The sequence below is a fragment of the Grus americana genome, chromosome 21, assembly GCF_028858705.1.
Source record: "Grus americana isolate bGruAme1 chromosome 21, bGruAme1.mat, whole genome shotgun sequence".
NCBI classification, from domain to species: Eukaryota; Metazoa; Chordata; class Aves; order Gruiformes; family Gruidae; genus Grus; species Grus americana.
Window position 1 is genome coordinate 9,044,951 of NC_072872.1, and position 21,264 is coordinate 9,066,214.

General features: G+C 49.6%; 1 protein-coding gene across 10 annotated transcripts in view; it reads left to right on the plus strand.

Annotated features, from left to right (window-relative positions):
* CAMTA1 (calmodulin binding transcription activator 1) overlaps positions 1-21,264 on the plus strand; it is a 299,381-nt gene that overhangs the window by 12,629 nt on the left and 265,488 nt on the right. For 5 of the 10 annotated variants that reach the window (XR_008580122.1, XM_054849895.1, XM_054849894.1 and 2 more), the window contains exon 3: positions 15,007-15,125. Coding sequence is in view for 9 of the 10 variants with exons in the window: in XM_054849895.1 (XP_054705870.1) it covers positions 15,007-15,125 (119 nt within the window). In the remaining variant the exon portion in view is untranslated. Of the gene's footprint in view, positions 1-4,743; positions 4,901-7,582; positions 9,557-15,006; positions 15,126-21,264 lie in introns of those variants that run through there. The other 5 variants (XM_054849899.1, XM_054849898.1, XM_054849901.1 and 2 more) reach the window with 2 other exon arrangements.

Consider the following 21,264-nt stretch of genomic DNA (forward strand, 5'->3'; position numbering starts at 1 on the left):
CCGTGTAAGTCAGTTCCAAAGCTGTTGCGGAATGAACGGGGGTCTAGCATTGCACCTCCCCAGACAGCCACTTGTTTCCCTTCCGGATGCGGTGCTGGTGTAGAGGAAGAAAGCATTTTTGCCCTTGTCCTTACTTAAACAGGAAAGTACTGTGTTTAGTGTTGAGGCTACTGGCTTAAATATCTAGGAATCCTTTATGAGGCTTTGCACAGCAAAACCACCTTTCCTCCAGGGTCCATTAAAATCGCTCAGGCTCTGGAGTTGTGCTTTGGTTTAGTCTGGTGTAAATTCTCTATAGCCAACAGAGTTTGACTAGAGATTATGGGAATGTAGTGTTTGTATTTCTGAGTGAAAGAAATGGGCTCAGAACTGCAGAAGGAATGGGGAGAAGAACATATATGGAAGATGACGGAGTTCAGCCTCCTGCTAGGGCGGTATACATTTCCATCCATTCTGAGTGTAATCCAGTATCTGTAGTTCCTGGTAACGTATATTCTTCAACTTCCACTTGTGGTTTGGGGCAGGTTATTTGGATGGCAGAGCCCTAAAGAGAGTATGCTGCTCTGGAGAACCTTTCTGAAGAAATGCATGTTTGGGGATATTTACCCGCTTTTGACAAGCTTGGGAACTGGCAGTCATACTTCACAAATGCAGGGAAGTATGGTGAAGTAATGGTGGATCTGTATGTACACATTGACTTGGTTAAGTCTTGGGTTTATTCCTAGAAGAAACAGCTTCTGCTTCCATTTTGTTTCTATCATTGTGAGGGTTTTTTTTAAGCATCTCTATTCACGCTTTGAAGAGTATTTTTGTAAAAATACTTGGCATTCCTTGCTTCTAAATCATGGAGAAACTTTGTGCAAACAATTCAAAAGAAACGGGGTTCCAACGCTGTCATTATAGCTATTAAAACTGTCTGAATTGTTTTGCTTTTTGATGCTTGCCATAGCAACGGTGGATGTGTAATTTGCTGAATATCCTTAACAGGATATTTGAATGTATTCTTTACCATTTTACTTCTGTGTATAACTAAGCATGCCAAATCATCACATTAACCCAATTAACGAAGCCAGACCCACATCTACCATGGGATGTCAATGAAGATTTTTTTTTTTAAAGAACTTTGTATTTCACCTCCCTCTTAGCAAAAAAAAAAAAACCACCAACAAACCCACCAAACAAAAAAAACCCAACCCAAACACTGTACATCAGAATAGCATCAGCTTTTATCAGTATGCTGTTAAAAATTATTCATGATTCAGACTGCAAAAACTCCCGGCACATCTACTTTCTGGCCGCTTGTCAGCTGGAGGTAGCTCTGTGTTTGTGCCCTAGAAAGGTAAGACAAGCCAGTTTATCCTGCACACGCACAGGCTCTCTTGCAGTTTGGTACCTCTGTGCCTTAACAGCGATTAGACCTTTGTTTTTTAAACAGTGGGGAGCAGGGAAACCTGAAAGATACCAGCAGTACTTGAATTCACATGGCTTGTTTCTTATTGTTTTATTGCACAAGGAATTAAATGGAAATATTTGGGGCTCTTCTGGCATGTTTGATGAAAAAATCCATGTTCAAATAGCATCCGTAATATTACATAGATCTCATTGCTGTAATAACCTCATGCTACTGTTAAAATGATGTATGATTTCAGGTACATAAGATTCAGCTTATTAGGGGGTTTTCTCCTGGTAGGAACTCTTATATTGAGGAAGAGAATGAGTTCATTAGCCATATGTAGCAGAGTTCATACACTCCTTCAATAACCCCTTAAAATGCCTTATTTGTCCTCATCCACGCAAATTGTCATCGTCTTTACGGACCAGGAAGGATCTACAAAGCCAGGCAGTGCTCCCGAAGACACTTCATAGAGCGGGCTGCACGCTGCTGTCGAGCCAAGGTAGGTTGTGTGTGTTCTGGGAGCGGAGCTGTTGCCTGTCAGTTCAGCAGAAGTTCCTCCTGCCCCAGACTGAAGTGGCTGAGAGAAGGCAGCAGGCATCCTAAACAACCTTCTCAGTCAGACTGCATGGACCTCGTTACTATAATGAGCCATAGAAGGATACAAGGAACTACTTGAGCTTTGGAGAGAAGAGATGGACACTGACGCATGCAGCTGATCTCACATTCAGCAATGTCTCCGGATGATCTCAAGGTCTAACCCCATGTGGAGTACCTTATGGTCATTGGTTCTCAAGAGTATGTCGGGGAGTAACGCAGCGGGGGCTGTGAACGAAGTAATGCACATGCCGTCTCCCTGAAAAGAATGGAAAGACTCTTTGGGGCAGTGGTTGCCATCCACGGACTTGGGAGCAGCCTGGGTTCCTGCCAACGTTTCAGCCATGAGCATGGGTGTCTGCAAAAACAAATCCAAATAGCTCTCAGATCACTGGATCTGGCAGCAGAGTGGGACTTTGTGACTGGAAGAGTTGCGTTAGCTTCACCATTTCTCTCATCCTCTTTTCATTGTGTAGTCTTGCCTGAATATCAAAGCGGAAGCTCGAGCCCCTGATCGCCAGCCTGACCTTAATCTTGGGCAGGAGACTGCCATGCCAGGAGAGAAGCTGGTTTGGAGGAGACGAGTAGTGGGTAGGGTTGGCACTCTGAAGGAGCTGCAGGCTGTGCTGCCTGGCTAATCCAGGTGCCCGCCTCTTGCTGAAGAGTGAGCGAGGCAGGTCTGGCCATGGGGGGTAGGCACCAGCGCCGCCGGGGATGAGTTCAACGTGGGCTGGCCCTCCGCGTCGCAGTGAGCTGTCAGCTGAACCGCTGAGACATGCGTTCAGGAAATGGACTTCCACCACTTAACTGCAGAGGGATACCTAGTTTAATCTAGTACGGCTTTTTTGCCAAAAGGTAAACTGAGGAGCACCAACCGTATGGCTGCCTTGTGTCTCTGGTAAGTGTATGGACCACCTTGGAAGGACATCCAAGGAGAGGCATAAATTCCCTAGAACTCATCAAGAAAATGATAGCTCTTTGCCAGTATGGCATCCGGAAAAGTTTACAGTGTATCTCGAACTGAAGAGAACAATTATTGTAGCCGATCCTGTAGCTGCAGTAGTATGTGTTAAGCTTTATGGCCGTCAGGAGTGAGCCTGTCGTTCTAGAGCCTCTTCCTCAATGTGCCTTTCACGCTCCGTCACATTAGCAGCCGCTGAAAAGAGGAAAAAGGAATTTTCCTTTCTTGTGCCTTAGAAGACCCATCTCGCCATACTTCTCTTCCACCTTGGCTCGAAATGGCTTTCGTCCTTGGCAAATCCAGGCAGCCAACAGGTCGTCTTAGAGAAGCTCCGCTCTCATGAGGATCTTAGGGAAAAATACCCTTTTTGCCTGTTCAGTCACACCCATCAAAGGAAACAGCCGTTTCAATCTTCATTTGCATCGTGCAGGCATTTGATGTGGTCCAGTTACACGGAGCTCTGCTTGAGAAGGCAGAAGTGCCAGCGCACTTTGACAGAGACGGGGAGAAAGCTCAGCCAGGCAAATAACGCATCCCTCTCGCAAGGCGCTTTCCTTTTTTAACAGGACAGAGCAAGTTGCTTGGTTTCTGGAGGGACTTTGCAACAAAAGCTCCGCGCGGCCCTGGTGCGGTTTGGGTCGGTTAGCTAGCGCGGCGCTTTGGAACTGCGACGGGGAAGATCCTCTGGCTGTGTGCGCTCCCTCCCAGCAGCACGCGGGGGAAACGCAGGTTCAGCGCTAACGCTATCAAAAGGTGGTAACCCCCCCCTGTATTTACAGATCGTCTTTTTTAAAAACAATTACTGAAAATCTCTCAGCTTGAGGTTTTGTTTGCTCGCTTAAGAAAAAAATCGCAGCTTTTAAGTTTCAATGTGGATGCGGTGCCTGGTGAAACGTGTGAGGGGGGCCATCCCCACGCTGCCCCCAGTGCCCGGAGGAGCCCGTGAGCGGTGGCCGAGCCGGAGGCCACAGGCAGCGCCGGGCGTGCGGCGGACACAGGCCCCGGGGCAGAGGGCCCGTGTTCCCGGCGGGGAGCGCAGGAGCGGCGGAACGTTATTTGTCTACTGGAGGCCAGGCCGGAGAGCCGTCCCCGCGGAGCGCCTGGGCTAACTGAGGCGGCTCGGCCGCCGGGGAAGGGGGACGCGGCTCTCGCTCCGCCGTGAACAGGGCGGCTTGGCGTTACAGGTGCCGGATCCGCCGTTCGCCCCGGCTGGCGGGCGGGCGGGGCCGGGCCGTGAGGAGGGCGGGGCAGGGCCGGGCCGCGGGGCTGCCCCCGCCGGGCGGGGCGGGGATGGGCGGGCCGCCTGCCGCGCCAATCGGCGGCTTTGTTTAGGGTTACAGGGCGCGGAGGGGGCGTGCGCCCACCGGGGCCGCCCGCAGCCAATGGACAGGGCTGGGGGCGGTGGCGCCGGCGGCCGCCCGGCTCGTTCGCCCCATTGGCCCCGCGCGCGGTCGCTCTGGAGGAGAGCGCTTCCTCGTTGGCTGCCGGCGCCGGCGGCGCCGTGCGTCAATCGGTGCGTCCCGCTTCCTCCGCGGCGCGGTTGGCTCTGGCGGCCGTCAGTCGCGCGGCGTCGCTTCCCGAGTGGCCGCTGCGGCCATCAGTAAAGCGCCCCGTCCGGCCCCCCTCGTCTTCCCGGCGCGGCCGCTGAGTGGCTGCGGCGCGTGTCACTGAAGCGCTGCCGCTCTCCGATTGGCGGGGCGAGCTGTCCGTCGCGCCCATCCCCTACGGGCGCCCGCCCTCCACCGGCCGCGATTGGCCGCCGCGGGTGTCAGTGCGGCGGCTCCCCCAATGGGCGGCGCGGGGTGTGCGCCGTGCGCGCGGGGTGGCCGGCCCGGCGGCGGCGGCGGCGGCAGCGGGAGGAGGCGGCGCGCGCCTGGGTCCCGGTCGCGAGGAGGCGGAGGAGGATGTGGCGCGCGGAGGGGAAATGGCTGCCGAAAACAAGCCGGAAGGTGAGAGCGCGGCCGGGCCGACTCCCGCTCCGCGTCGGGCCTGCCCACCGCCGCCGCGGGGCTGTCGGCGCGCCGGGCCTCCCGCGCCGCTCCCCCGCCCCTGCCCCCGCCGCGGGGCGGCGGCGGCGGCCGGGCCGGGCCGCGCGGCGCGAAGTTTGGCGGCGGCGGGCGCCCCCGCGGGGCCGGGCCGGGCCGGGGCGGTCGCGGGGGGGTGGGGGGGCGGCGGCGGCGGGCAGGCCATGTGCGGCGGGCAGGCCGCGTGGCGCCGGGGCCGCGGCGGCCGGGCCGGGCCGAGCCGGGCCGGGGCACGGGCACGCCTCCCGCCGCCCGCCGGCACGTGCCCGCCCGCCGCCAACATGGAGGCTGTGGCGGCACGGCCGGCGCGGGTCGGCGCAGGGCGCGGCGCGGGGCTCTGGGCCGCCGCTCGCCGCTGACGGCCTGGGCCCGCCGCCGCCGCCGCCCGGGGGTCACGCTGCGCCGGGCCGGGCCTGGCCGCGCCGCCCCCGCCGCCCCCCCTTCCCCCTTCCTCCTCCTCCTCCTCCCCCGCCTCCCCCACCGGCGGCGGCGCACGTGCCTCGCGGGTGCGCGCTCGCCCGTCACGAGCAGGGCGGCCTCGTCCGCGGCCCCGCCGCACCGGGGCCTCCGCGCCGCCGGGCAGCGGGCGGGCCGGGGGTGGGCGCTGCTGGGGCGGGCGGAGCGGCGCCGCCCGGTCGAGCGGCGGGCCCGGAGGTGAGCGAGAGGAGGGCCCGGCGCGCCCCCGCCGGCCGTGCGGGGTGGGGGGCGGCGATGGTGGCGGGGGGGGGGGGAACCGGGGCGCCCAACTCCGGCCGAAAGTTACCGGCGCGGCGGGGAGCCGGGGCGCGGCGTGTCCGCAAGGGGGTAGCGCTGCTCCGCCCGAGCGCGGCCCCGCCGGCTCTCCCGGCCGGTCCGGGTTGGATCCTGCGGGCAGGCGGGGGGTCGCTCAGCGCCGCCTCGCCCGGCCCGGCGTTGCGCAACACGCCCGGTGCCCGGTGCCGGGGCCTCCATTTTCCAGGGCGGGAGGAGAGGGCGGCCGGTGCTTCGGGTCCCCGACTCGCCGGTTGCGTAACTGAAATTGGGCGAATTCCCGCCTGGATCGATCTCGTTGCCGGGGGCACCTCGAGCACCTGCCGTTAGTCTGGCCAAGGGGGGTTTCCGTACCCGCCACGGCCGGCGTACCTACGGCCTCGCTCTTAACCCGTTTGCGCTCTTTGCCGGGAAACACCCTCTTAGGATACAGGGGTGGTCGTCCCACCTCTTCGTCGGGATTTTTCCTCAAAGTGCTCTGGGAATATCTCCTTTTTCGGTTGTTCCTTGTGAGTTAGGACCCGTAGAGCCTCTGTGGGCATGGCCGCCTCTGGTTCGCTCTTTGCCGTGCCTCGTCCGGCATGATGCGGGCCGAGCGCTCTACAGAAACGTCAGTTTTAAGTAGTGGTGGTGATGATGAGCATTGTCAGCTTCATTTTTTTATTAGTCTCTGTGATGCTCCCAAATTTGTTAGTTCCGTCTTTCCTGTGGTCTGGAAAAGACTGGGCTTCGTTCTTTCCTCATTTGCGTTGAAGTAACTGATTGACCCCACCGGAGTAGGAGACGCCGGCCGGTTAGCACGGGCGTACGTGGGAAGAGAACGGGTGTCCGTCTGGACTTCACAGCTCGAAGTGTGAACTTTTGGTTCTGTACTGGGCGAAAGTTGTCCCCGAAGCCCAGATCGGGCTTGATTCTCTTCTCGGGCTTCCCGCGCTAACGTGTGACAACGCGTTTTGCGTGAAAAGCGCAGATTTCGGTGTGCTCGCTGCCACGAGGCCATGGCTTTGCAGAGCCGTGCAGACCTGTGCTCCTTGACCTGAAAGGTGATTTGGCCTTTACACTTCTTGTTTAATGCAACTTTTATCATGCTTTGTATTGGTAACTGATTTTTGTGGGCCGTTGAGGCGTGCTCTTGCCGAGCAGATGGGTCTGAAGCGGCGTTTGCTTTTGTAACGTGGCACTGCGTGCGAGCTGCTGGAGAAACCTGTGGCTTTTGTGCCCGGCGTTTTAAATGCGCCCGTCCGATGTCGTAACCGAGCATTCGGCTTGGCCGGTCGGTGGTCGGTTCTCTGCTTTGCAGCCGCGTGGGGCACGGGCAGCAGCACCGAGGCGGGAGCGGAGTCTTTGTCGGCTTGGCACCAGCGCCCGTCTCGCTCTCATAGTAAGCGCACAGAGCAGCTCCTGTGCTGACCTAGTTCTCTGGTGCATTTTCAAGGAGGCAAGATATGAACCATTCATTCCTTAAACTTAAACTCCGCCTGTCAGAAACTTAAATGGGAATCGTTTCAAAGTGCGATTCTAGACAAGTGTTTCACCAGGAGTACAGATGCTGGAGGAGAGAACACAAGTCCCTTTAGGTTTTTGTTACTTGAATATTCAAAAAATGAATTTAAATGGCAGCTAGCGGGTTAGTTGCACAGAGAAGCACTGCTATTATCGGGGAGCAATCCACTCCATCCACCCAAAGCCTCGTGAGCAGCAACGAACAGCTCTGCAGACCTGCCCAGTCTTGAAGCTCCAGTCGGGGCTTCTCCTGCCCAGCTGGCAGCAGAAAAACCTCGGCGGGAGGTGAGGGTTTGAAATGAGGCTGGCGTCTCTGTTCCCTGCCTGCAGGAGAGATTTCCACATCTTGGAAAACTCGGGTGAGTCTCCTCTTTTCTGGTTTCCTTAGGCAGGATGAAGTTGGGCTCTGACCGAGCAGCTCTTGCCGTCCCTGCAGTAGAGGTCTGTGGCTTCTGTAGTTTCTGCCGCGTTTTGCGCATCTGAACTGAAATGGGAGGACTGGCCCTTGGGGGTGCCCGCTTGGCTCTGAACTTGATCGGGGTGAGGTCTTCCTTAAATTGAAAAAAGGAAAGTTTTTCAAAAAGTTCAAAACAGAAAGAACGTGCATAGAGAACCTTTCTTTGTATTTCTGTGTGTTCTCGTGGGCAGGTATCTGAAACCGCTAGGTTTAAAGTAGAGGAGTGCCCCTGCACTTAAATGAAGTGGTGCAGCAGGGGCTGGGCGCTTTGTCCTGGGGTAAGTTGGTTACCTGCAGCTATTGAATTTTACCCCGTTAATTCAGGCAGGGCCTGTGGGTGGGAAAGGCAGGAGGGGGAATTTCTCCTGGTAACTCCTGCCCGAGCCGAGGACATGGTGGGGACTTAGGTGGGTTTGTTGTTGATACTGACCGAGGAGGAAGTTGGAGCTTCAAATATTATTGAATGCTGAGAGACTGTTTGGGCAACATACCTTTTGAAAACAAAACATTCTTGATTTGGTTGTTAAACAGCAAATATTTACCTTCCTCTGTGGAAGTGTTGCATAACGTTTTATTACTTCAACAAACCCAGCTTGTTGTGAGCGTGATGGGCTGGGTTTTGTGCCGTGCTCCCTGTGCTGCTGTCCTTCTGGGCAAAACTGGACTGTCACGGCGAAGAGGCAGGCTTTGGCCCAGCTCGGTCCGCTCATTGCCCCGGAATTTTTGCCGAATTTCAGCAGTTGGGATTTTACCAAAAGGGTCTGTTGTCAGAGGGGGAAGCGAACTGCCTTGAACTGAAGTTTCTAGACCCGCTCGGAGGGCTGTAAGCCAGCAGGACACTTCCAGAGAGTGGACTCGAGTCGCTCTTTCCAAACAGCAGGAATTACGTCTGTGTGTGCGTGCAAGGTCAAATTTTTTTGAGTACTTTTTGGTATCATAACCGTTCTGTGCTTAAGATTCCTGATATAAGGCATGGGGCTTGTTTAAAGCTCTAGTTATTGAATCCAGTTCCACATCTCCTGTTAATGGTTTTCCACACGTGGGTTGTTAAAGCTACTCCTGCAGGAAGGTTTCCTATGGATGTTGTAACTCCGGTTTCATTTCCTGTAGCGGGAGGCAGTGAAAGGATTATGTACAAGTAAGGTTAAAACAAATGTAATCTTTCAAGACTTGGTGCTAACTTTACATTGCTAATATTTTTAAATGGTTCTTCTCAGGCGCGCAGTGTTTTAAAGAGCTGCTTAGGAAGGTGTATGCTGTCGGAGGAAGGGGAGGTAGCTATCCTACTTCTCTGTCCGGGCAGTCCTCAGAAAGAGGGAGCTGGAATGTGACCTTCCTTTTTTAGTGTCCCTTCTGTCTCTGCTTCAATAAACCAAATATATCCGCAGGGGACGAAAACCCAACAAAGCCAAACCTTTCCATGGAGTGCAGCGAGGCTGGTGGAGCGCGTTGTGGAATACAGTGCCGGTTAATTAAAACGCAGTGCTTCCAGCAGCTTCTTGCATCTTCAGTGTTTCCTGGCTTCCTCTTCCACACCTTGCTGGGTTTTTATTTTTAGTTTTTCCCCCTCGTTTTGTATCTTCTTTTCATGTCCCCTTCAGCCCTGTCTTGTGTTTCCCCTGTTTTAAACCCTGTGGGTTTTGAAAGGCAAGTATGCCTGCGGGTGCTGGTGTCCGTCCTAACCCCACTTTCTGGGGGTGCAGCACCCGCCCTCTCCCCGGGGCAATGCTGGAGGCTGCGGCCGCGTACGGAGGAGGAGCAGGAACGGCTCCCGTTATCGCTGGGAGCGGCGAGCTCAGTGTCCTTCTCTTGCTCTTGTCCCGTCTTCAGTTCACGGCTTTTGGGTTTTTTCCTGCCAGTTCTCGAGGTAGGTTTCCAAATTCAAACTGTTCATAGTTTAAAAAAAAAAAAACCCCACCACCAAACAGTAAAAATATCGGCGGCTGGTGGCGTATACTTCAGAGTAAGGGATTGCACTAGCCTTGGCTGGTACTTTGGGAATTCTGGAAAATTGGTTGTAGTGTTGCAAACGGTTGTAATATTGAAAACCGTATAAATGGGTGGTTTATTTTTGCTAGGCCTGACTAATAATATCCGTCTCTCCTTAGTTGCACTGCAGTTGAATTTGATGATGTAATTTTAGTGAAAACCAAGGGATGAAAGGAATTGATGATGGGTCTAAAACAAATGCATCATTGGTGACAGCGAGCAATGGTCTAATCGTGCTGTTGCACTTCTCGTGTTTAACAGCAACACGGTGAAAGTCACTTGAACGCGCGAGCTGCCAGAAAAAGTTGAAGCACTGTTTTAGCGCTCTAAGGATTGCTTTAAACATAGTTACTTTTGTGCGCCTTCAGAATTTAACCAAATTCTCCTGTCTTGTATGGTTAGCAGGGTGCTTTAAAGCGCCTGCTGGGGTGGGAGAGGAAGAGAGGAGCCGCTTTGGTGGTTGGGGGAAGTGGACTCCAAAGTGCTGAGCACAGTGATAAACACGCGGCGTGAGAAATAAATAGCTAATTGTGTAAACCAGACCTTCTCACCCAGCGCGTAGGCTTTCATTAAGAAGAATTGTGCTATCAACTCTTCCCCAAAACGCAGCATTTGCAGTTTTACATAACTGCGTTGTTTAAATTGAATTCAGTTATGTCAAGAAACTTTCTGCTATGTGAGAAGGATACAATAACTTGCAAGGAGCGCGTTATTGGTGGGGCGAACCGGGACGGTGATACGCAGCAGCAGAGTCTGGGCTATATTTGTGTTTCTTACACTTTTAGAATGGTTTGTAGAGCTTGTCATAGCAACAAAGTATTTATCACAAGTGTTCCAAGAAACTAGGCTAGATTCAATAACTGACTAGAGGAAAATTATTTTGTTGATCATCCTTGCTACTACTACCACCCCTATGATTTCCTCCCCATCCTCTCTGGTTCTCCTCATTCCTCCCGTTTGACAGCATGCTAGTTTGTGCGCAATGCCGTTTGCTCCTCTTTCACTTCTTTTTACCTTTGCCCAGACTGTTTACCCTTTCCTTGCGTCCCCCCTCCGTCCCTCGGCTGCTTCTGGGGCTGCCGACGTCCTTCGCACTGAAGGATCAGGAACGCCTTGGCTCTGCCGGCGTCCGTGCCGAGTGCTGGCATCCAGCGGAACCTTGCTGGGAAAGCAGCGCTGGAGAGCTGGACCTGGTTATCTTATCTTAGCCTCCCTCTTCTGATATTTAGAAATCTGCTTTTGTTGCCAAGAGATTTACAACTGTAATCGTCCAAATATTTCTAGAAAACAGACCAAAAGCTGTTGGGTTTGCTTACATTGCTACTTGTTTACTGATTGAAAATGCCAGGACCGAAGTTTAACTATGAGAAATAGCGTGCCAGTCCTTCAGCTGTTTAGATTGGGGATAATTCTTTGCATTTACTTCTGCCAGATTGAATTTATTGGTTTTCTCTGTGGCTAGAGGTCAGCAAGCGAAAGAACGTAGGAGTTCAAGGGGACTGCGTGCCCCCCCTGCAGCCCAGGACCTGGCGGGGCCAAATCAATACGTGCGAAATACAAATCTGTAAAAAAAATTGAATGTCTTTGGACTAAATCTAGATATCTTGACTTTCATTTTTGTCTCTGTCTTTATATATCGTCTTTAGAAAAGCGAGTTATTGGGAGAACAGCTTTTGGGAGGAGTTTTGGAAAAGCCGAGAACCACAGCCCCGAAGGACGGGCGAGACGTTGGTGCTTTGGGTTGGGCATCGACCTAACCGCTACCGAGCTCTCTGAAACACGGCTCGGGCTCGTTGTTCTCCTCCTTGGTTAGTGTATTCGTTTGGGTGCCACTTCTGAGCTGTATTTACTCGGTTCTGCTGCTTAAGCAGTGATGTGGCGAGTGGCATCACGGTTAACCTGCCGCCCTCCCGTTCCATTTAAGTAGCCAATAATGACATTGTGATTTTAGCTGTTCATTTTATACGAAAGCGCCTATTGTAACGTTTAAACACCTTTTACCTCTCTTGTGAGGTAGTTAGGAAGATGGCCAACCCTAAGTTATTGCTTCATAATAATGGGTTTATAAAACTTGTGTTTCTGATTTTATAGGCTTATTCTTTATATTTACTTCCAGTATAGAGCTGTCTGCAAATCAGCAGTTGATCAACACCCATTCAGCCATTCCCCAATTATAAGTTATATTGATAAACTGCGGTAGTTAAATGGTCTACAGATCTAAGTTTCACCTCCTGGATCTGAGAAGATTTAAGAATAAGTTAAAGAAAAAAAAAAAGGGGGGGGGGGAAGAGAGGGGTTTGTTTGGAGAGCAGGGGTAGAGCGTAGTCTCACTGTGTGATTTGCTGTTGTGTGCTTTAAAAGTTTTATGGCCCATGTTGCATCCCTTGGGAGGATAAAGTGCAAGGAGCATGAACAAACCCATAAAATTACGAAGGCTTTATGTGGTATAATTAATATGGAACTTTCCGTGAACTTTATGGTAGTTGTACTTTCTTAATTTTACGCGAGTTTCTGCTTTGCTATAAGTAATCTTGAAGATTGCTGATAGAACTCAACTTTTGGATTTTCATACCAAATTATGACAAGATAGGTTGTAGGCTGCTATATTTTAGTAAACAGCTTCCTTACTGTAGTTTTCAGAATTGGCCGTGCATGCCTTGGGAAGCATTCCTGAGCTGTGGCCAGCTTTGCACTAAAAAAACCCCCTTGTCGATACAGCTTTACTGGCAAATCCTCCTTGTGCAAGCGCAGCTTTGCTTGCAAAAGCACTTTGTATTGACACTGGATGGGTTTGCAGATCACAATGTCATAAGTCGCACCCATAGCAAAAATAATACGAGGAGGAAAGTACAACCACAAATCTGGCCTGGATTTGCACAGTAAAATCAAATAAGCATTGTGAAAGTGCAGCTCCTTTTTTAACTACAGAGGAAATTTTAGTTCTAAATAAATGTAAAGTACTCCCTCTGGGGCATGCTGGCTGCTCTGGAAGTTGGCGTGGATGCTGAGCAGCATTGATTCCTCGGACTTCATCAGAAGACTCTGGTAGCTGAGTGGGTATGTCGAGTTGACTAGAAATGACAGATTTGATTCAAAGCAAAGGACAACCACGGTTTTTTTTTTTTCCCCCTCCTCCTCCCTAAAGATTGATGTGGTTTAGTTGGAAGGATTGCAACTTGGAATGAAGAAACGTTGTTGCTAAACGCAGGAAAAAGAATTGTAGGTGAGATGCAGGCACCGGATGGTGAAAGTGACTTTCCATTGCTCTAACAGCAGAAAGGTCTGAGATGCTAACACCAGGAGTTGGAAGGTTTGGAGTCAGCAAGTTCTGATAACTTCTACCAAAACATTTTTAAGGGGTCTATTATCCATAGGCACTTTCTGGATTAATAATACTGATAATTGATGACAGTGGAAGAAAGTTAATAAAATGAGCTGAATAATTAGAGGTCTGCCAGCCCTGCAAAATAATGGAATGAATGATAGAGGACTTGACTGATACGGAGGTAAGGGGAAGTAATACAATTAATGTCAATTAAAATGTGCCCATGGAAAATAAGCTGATGAGATGTAACTGGGGATGTAGTTTGGCTGATAAAAGCAGTAATGTGTGCTGTAAAATACTTTGCCGCCTTAATGAATTGAATGTAGTGCAATGCAATATTTTGAACGAGAAATGAAAACGGTATGAAGTTGATGTAGGGAATGTTAAGTAGGTACCAGCTAAATTGGGTGGCGGATCTGAAAATGAGTGTGGAGTGGCTGGGGGCTGCCATTGCTCCCTACCGTGCCCCAGGCAAGTCGGCGTCTTCGTGGCTGCTCTCAAGCGTCGCGACATGCACGGTTGCAGAGCTTTGGGCAGACAGAGATGGTGGGAAATAACAAGGTGACGATCGCACGTGCAGAATGTTGTCTGGGAAAAAGATGTGGCCGAAAAGCAATGGTCTGAGATGCTCGATGCCAAGCGAGAAATCCTGGAAGGGTAGATGAAAAAATAGCGGAGAGGACCTTCTTCCCAATCTCTCTATCGGTTCAGCAAAGATCGATGCTGCCCGCCTGCTCGTTTGCCCAGGAAGAAGTCCGAAACTCCACAGCCCTGTTGATTTAGTCCAAGGCAGTTGTACAGTAAAGTTCCCGATAACTCAGGGAGCGCACAGGACTCATAAATTATAGAGCAGCTCACGTTTATCATACACATCACTGCTTATCTTGTAAGCTCATCTGCTGTGCTTGCACGAGTAGTTGATTTAACAGCATGTATATTGTTGAACTTGACACATCCAAGAGTATAATCAAGCTTTAAAAATACTAGAGATGTCTGGCTGCTGGTGTGCGCTCTTCGCCCGCTTTCTGAAATGATTGCAGGATGGGTTCTCTCTGGTGTGCTGCAGGTCACGGGAGATTTCTGTATCGTATGTAATTGCAGAGGGGTTTTATCATGACGCTGGCATCTGTTTAAGGATATAAAATTATTAGATACGTGAAAGGAAAAAGTTAATACCCTTTTTGTGTATGTGAATGCTCTGGTTCTTCAGGTGGTGGTGGAGGGGTGAGAGAGGCATAAGTTAATGCTTCTGGGACTTCTACGGGCTGCTGTTGGACTTGAGGGGTTTGGGTTCTCTTTTTCGGTTTTTAAGGGGAATTGATGCACCTTCTATGTTTTTAGCAACAGAAAAGAATAATTTTGTATTCTTCAGTATTTCTGCTGCCGAGAGCACCCGGGCATGGTGAGGTAGGCAGATTTCCATCCCTCTGCCTCACTCACGCTGAGGAACTACATTCACTTTCTGAGCTGTCTGTGGAAAGAAAAGTAACTTGTTTTTAATCAGGCACAGTGTATTTTAGTTTTAAATGAACTAATAGACCTCGAGTTGCATTTCTGGTGCAGCCTGACAAAATTATAGCGGGTACTAGGGCTCTGTGCTTATTTAGTTGCAAATCCTGTCAAGTGTGAACTTCATTTATGACTTTCCTGGCAGGTCATACCGCTGTGGTCACAGCTTCTATAACGTTTTGTCGCCGTTGCTTGTAAAATTTGTCACTGAGGGAAATAATAATCTAAAATAGGCACAGGTAAGCACACGCAGGCTGCTTGTGCACGCATCCATCAAAGCTCTTCTCAAACTTTGCAGCCACAAGAATTAAACTGTATTTATATTTCTGAAGCTAAAGTGCAATTTCAACAGAAAGCTGTACTCTTCTTTGCAATGACAAATTGCCTGCTCTTTGATGAGGGAACTGGTGGGTTTCCAAGTCCTGCTGTAGCCAGGGGCTCCTCGTGGAAACTGCCTGTTCTCCTGTGTGTACATCACGTGTCTTCTCTTCTTTCTAGATGATCACGGGAACAGCAATGGCAGTCATGTAAAAATCTTTTTACCGAAGAAGCTACTTGAATGTCTACCAAAATGTTCAAGTTTACCGAAAGAGAGGCATCGCTGGAACACTAATGAGGTAGTTAAATCTCTTATTTATTGCTAAACGTACCAGCTTACGTGATGCTTTTGGATTATTTTTTGAGAGCATGCCGTGTAAGTTACAGAGTATGAATTCCCTAGCTCTGGAACCCGTTGTTAAATAATAAAGTCCTGTTGCATGTTGAAAGTGAGCTTTGAACTAGACGTGAAGGCAAATGTGGAAGCTGACTGCTGGTTTAGTAGGAGTCTGTTGCTCGTGTGTGTGTATGTCGCTTGTCTCGGGCAAATCTTGTACCATCTTACTGACATGTTTCAGAGTTGTTGAAAATTAGAGAGGTGTTTTGGTACCATGTTAAACAAAATGTTTTCTTACTTATGCATAAAGACTCCCGAACAAAAAAACAGTGCATGTTCTTTCTGGCCAAATGGGGTCCTGAGAAATAATTAGCTTACACCTGTCTGAGAAATCTTGTGAAGGATGGGGGACATAAAGGACTGGGCATTTTATACTGGAATCCAGTTACTCTGAATGTGCTAGTTTGCGCAGCTCCTGTTAACACATCATAGTGGGGTTCCTTGGAAGGAAACAAGTATTTCTTCTGTGTGGTGGGCCAAGGTAGCGTTGAAGAAAATCCCAGTAGCTCTATGATCCCTTGTCTTCATTCCTGCTGGGCAGCAAGGCTGGAAGCTACACCATATAGTTTTAGTTTTCAGCAGCACTGTCTGACATTCTTTGCTGTATTTCTGGGAATCATTTAATAATAGAAGCAATCAACTTTGAGAAATGACAGTGAAACTGCAGTTAGTATCTGCCTGTTGCAAGCTAACTGTTCTTCTCCCTCTAATCAGTCATCAGTAACGTCTAAATGTGTTAACAAACACTGTACTCACGAGTTTAACGACCGCAAGTGGCAAGCTGAGCGCAGAGTCAAATACGGATCAGTTCGTGTGTGTATTTTTCAGAGTTGGAGTCCTTCACCCCCCTCCTTCTGTCTGAAAGTTAAAGTCAAGGATTTATTTTCAATGTACTAAGTACTGTGACAGAATTAATCGGGTCTTTTGGGGAGCTGCTGTCATTGGCTCTTTTGTGTAGATGTTTTTGTCCTGGGTCACTTGAATTGAAATGTAAATTGTAGGAAATGTGGGTTGCAATTTATTCTTGTGATGATTGCGTTTATACTAATGGGAACGGGGCACGGAGTAACAGCAATTCCAGTGGCTCTAAAAGATGATGTTTTGACAGAGTTGAGAAGGAAAGCTCCCCGTGCAGGTTGGTGGCAGTGATGCTCCCTCTTGTCATTGGAAGCAGCTTGTTGGTTTTCAGTCACTTTTCTCTGGTATTTCTGTTGTCCCTATTTAGAGCCTTGTGTATACGTTTACATACGCAGGCTTTCAGCTTTCTCTTCTTGAACGATGTTTGGTGTGTGCAGTCTCCCAGGGTACAGAATGTGGCAAACGAAGTTAATCATACAGCTGAAAATCTTTATTATTCATAAGCATGATGCAAACAGGAAAGCGTAGGTGTGTGCGAAGTGTTAATACTAGAAGAAAACTAAAATTTGGACGTGTGGCCTTCCTTCTGAAGGATGTGTCAGCATTCTGGAGAGGGGGACGTGAACGGTGTTGACGATGCTTGCCAGCATATCGCTGGTGCAGGTTTGTCATACCGCAATTCTGGAGGGGTTGTTTGCTAATAATCACCAGTCATCAGCGGGTATCTTCAAAAACCAGAACCAACCCACTTCTGTCGTCTTGAACATCAAGTTTCTCTCGTTCATTTGTATCCCTCCAAAATCTGTCGCTGGTTCTGTACATGGGTTATTACCGGCGCTGTCTCTGCCAGCGCGTGGGGTGCGTTGGTTGCAGTTTCCCCATTGCATTATTTAAAAGGAAGAGCTTTTCTTGCGGTCAGAGATTTTTGGCCTCGTTAGCTCAGGGGAAGAAAAAAAAAAAAAAAGAAAAAGGCAGAATCTTCTGCCTAGATGAAGTCTTGGAAAATTTGTGTTAATTACGGGGGAGGAGGGAGCTTAGCTTACAGGTTTTATTTCCCTCCCCACCCCTAACCTGGGACTTTAATTCTATTCACTGTTATAAAACTTGAGTTTTTCTTAGGGTATAATTGAATAATAATGCAGGACTATGTTTCAGAGTCATTCCTAAGGGAGTATATTTTTTCATCTGAGTACACAGGTGTTCTGTCTATGCTGGTGAAGGCCTGAGTTGTATAAAATACATCTTTGGCTTCTAGATTTTACAGCGGTGCTTCCGGAATCTTTGAGGTGATTTCAAAATCACTGGCACTGCCTGTGAGGTGCCTCACCGATAGGGAGGTTCGTTAAAAGATGTACAAGAAATAAAACGCGTAAAGTAACTTGCAGATCTGAACGCCGATGACACTGCTGTCCTCCCTCACACCCGTATCTGTTCGGACAAACTCACGATGTCTGGTCTCGCCATCGACTCCTCCCGCGTGCCGGCGCGGTGGGAATTGCTGTGGGATGCCGTACGGGATGCGTCCGAGGGGTGGCTGACTACGACCCGGCTGCTTGCCGAAACCCTTCAGCATCGCTTTTTGTGCCCCTTTGCATGGCGATATTTCAAGGAAACTGTGGCGTGGTACTTGTACGCATCAGCGAGCCCTTGAAATAAAGCACAAAGGTATTTTCAGCCCCGGGGCTGGCAGGCAGCATAAAGGGGGGACGCGTGGGGCTGGCGTGTGGGCTTGTTCTGCCGACGGGTCCCTTGCATCCGCAAACGAGACGCTGCCAACGCTGAGTGCGGAGGTCAGGGAGCAGCTGGCGTTTGTTCTTTCCTCTACCAGGGCATCGCCATGGGAACGCCGCAAATAACTTTTTCTGGGCGCTTTCATCTGCAGATTGAGGATAATGGTCATGTGTTGCTCTGGAGTGGGTAATTGGGATGGAGAAACAATATCCTTTGAGAGCTGAATAGGTTGTGGTTGACTTTACACTTAGTAAAATAATGCTATGAGCAGTGAGAGAAATGGAGCATTTAAAAATGCTTAGAACACGTTATCAAGATGTTTGCTTTCTGTCAGATGATGCAGTTTTAGCTGAAATGTTTGATGGAAATATATTTCCATATCAAGATGTCATCTCATCTTAAATCAAGTTTATAGTGGTTTTATATTTCCTAGTGAAGGAAGTGTTTCTTCTAATTCAAATTTTTTTTACCAGAGGTACAAAATCATAAGTTTAGTCAAGCAATTTAAGTACAGATTTATGTTTTTCTGAGATGCCTGTGAAAGTGTATGTGCGCTATTTCTCTTCCTCTGGGGGAGGATAGAAGGGGGATTTTCATACCACTTCTCACGTTAGGCTAAATCGGTTAATTGCCAGAAATTCCACAATGCTCTGTGCGTGTGAAGGAGTTCCTTGCTCTCGGGTTTGAGTTGTCCTTTGTTTCGAACCGTTTTGGTGTTTTTGAGCAATACAGATCTGGGTCTGGCCGCAGCGAGGGGATGGAGCAAGGACCTGCCGTAGCGTGGTGCTGCCTGTAGCCCGACGGCGTGGAGTGGTACGGGCGGGTGCCGGGCTCAAGGGTGTCGGAGTAACCTTGTCTCTGCACGGCGCTTGCCAAAAGCGGGCTTGCAGCTTTGAGCAGAGATGCCTTTCATTAATGGAGTTGGCAGCCGCAGTCATTAATCATCCTTGTAAACACTTAATGACACAGTATGAGAAAGAAGAAAAAGTTAAACATCAGAAATGTAAAATGCTACCTAGGGCTTTTGTTTCTGACAGGATTCTATATTTACACTCTCTGTTGGGAGAAGCCCAGAAGTTCCACGGTAGAAAATACCAGTAGTAATTGCTTCGTGTGCTCAGGCTTTTCTGGAGGGGAGAGGCAGAAACGCCCCGTTTCCCAATGTGATATCTAGCATCAACTCTTTACAGGTTTCAGGCTCAGGTATTGCTTGGTGGTGTGCGAATAAGTGCGGTTACAAAACTCTGTATTTGGGCGTTACTAAGCATAGGAAGTAATTCTTTGACAGTGCCACATTGGGGACCCTGAGCTGCATGCTCACTGACATCTCTGATGTGGACTTGCATTTTTGCTTTGCTTGCACGACGGTGACATTCTCCTCTTCCGCTTGACATCGAGTTATTTCCATTCTTTAAAGCACAGAGAAGATCCCAAAGGTTCAGAGGATTGCCTGCGGGACATAAGGGACCCAGGCTGTTTGGGAAGGGAGTCTCAAGCATTCAGGCTGGCTGTTGTGCTACGAAAGGCTGGCAAGGAGGCGGTGAAAGCCGTAGGTCGCCTGCCACCTGCTCCTCCAATTCCCCCTCAGCCCCCCGGCAGGAAGGGCCAGCAGCCGGTTGCCGGCACGGCTCCTGTCAGCAGGTTTGTTCATCCAAGTACCGCTCGGGGTAAGGAACGAGCAGTGCGACATAGTGTACTTTTCTTTTTTTTTTTTTTTTTTAAAAATGCTTTTAAGTGCCTTTTAGAATTAACTCTTACGTCTGAAAACTTAAACCACCAATTTGTTTCAAGGCTGCCCTGGACGGTATGGTGTATTGTAACACGTTGCTGCATTACTGTACCAGTTCATAACCTTATTTCCCAAAGCAGCTTTGTGCGTTATAAAGTCATGGGGTTGAGCAAGTGTGCGGGATGAGCTTTTGTCATCGCCACAGTCAGAGCGAGGAATTGGGTGTCTGTCCACGTTGCCATATGCCATCAAGGTGGTAAAACTCGCTGGAAAAGCAAGAGCGCTTGTTACAGTTTCCTGAGGACTGCAGAGTTGTTCAGTGTATTTGGTTTAATGTGTTCAAGTTAATTCAGATGTTTTGCTTAAGCGCAGAGTTTCCCGAAGCCAGAGGCTGGCCGTCGTCGTGAGAGCTCTGCGGCTGCGGAGCACTTACAAAGCTGAACGGCCTCGCGGTCTGCATCGGCTCTGTGATCTCTCAAGAGCAATGAGAATATTTAATTTTGACTAATTGCCCGCTGCCCATGCAATCATGGAGTATAAAATATTACGGCGGTATTGGCCAGTGCTATTATTAGAAGTCTTGTTGCTTTCTGTTCCTCCTGATGATCCTCTCTGCCGGAGGAGCAGCAGGGAAGCGGTCGCAGCCCGGCTTGTGCACGCTTCCCACGGAGCATCTCCGCCTGCCACCGTTGGTCTGGCACGCAGGGTTGCCCGTCGGTTTGTGCTGAGCTGGGGCTGGAACAAGGTAAGGTAAGGTTTTGTGAGTGAAAGGAAGTGCCCAGTTGAGGGCAAAGCGTTTGCCAAGTGCTGGAACGGCCAGAGCATCTGTAAAATCACGTCCCCTGTTTCAGCGGCGGTGGCTGTTGTGGCTGCGAAAGGCACGTCCCACCCGAGTTTGGCGCTGCCTGGTTGGACGCTTGCTCTGCCCGCCGTCTGTACCACGCTTTCCAGAGCATCTCCATCCTCTTGGCCGACAGCAGAAACGTAGGAAAACCCACTTTCTTTAAGGGAGAGGAAAAAGCTCCAAAAGTGAAATCAGCAGGGAATAATGCTTACACCCTGGCTAGAGCCGAGCCGGGAGTAAACTGTTTGTACACCTGACTGATGCCGTCTAGCACGTGTGGGCGGCTTTTCTCGCTGCGTGTGTGATTATGATTTAAGGCTGATCAGTGAACGAGATGGAAATTTCTCTTTAACAGAAGTACTTCATTATGGGTTTATTTTGTGAAATTAATGAAATTCTGTGCTTTGCTTAATGTACAAAGCAGGAAATCTGCTACTGGCTTTGCTTTTGCAGTTTCTCAGTCATGTTTACATAATTAGTAAATGTTGTGAGCAGGCTCGGTGATTTAGCAGAATTGAAAGGTTACTGTTCCTGGCAATTCTAAACAAAAGCGGCAATACCTGCTACGGGGCACGTGCTTTAATAGAGAGAGATTCCTCAGCTTCCTCTTAGGAAAACCTAACTTTTTTTCCTTCCCTTTTGTTAATGTTAGGACCAATGTTGTAATTGTATAATGATAAGTCTTTAAAAATGGCTGATTTTGCAGTTCTGCGCTGTTAATGTGTCGGAGTCCTGGGACCAGATTGAATCCTGTAAAGCATAGCAAACAGATGAAATGTATTGTTTTGGATAATGTACTGCCCTCCTGTTTTTGTTATTTTTCCCCGAGTGAATTCAATTGAATGAATTAAATTAACTTTTTTATGCTTAATGATAGCT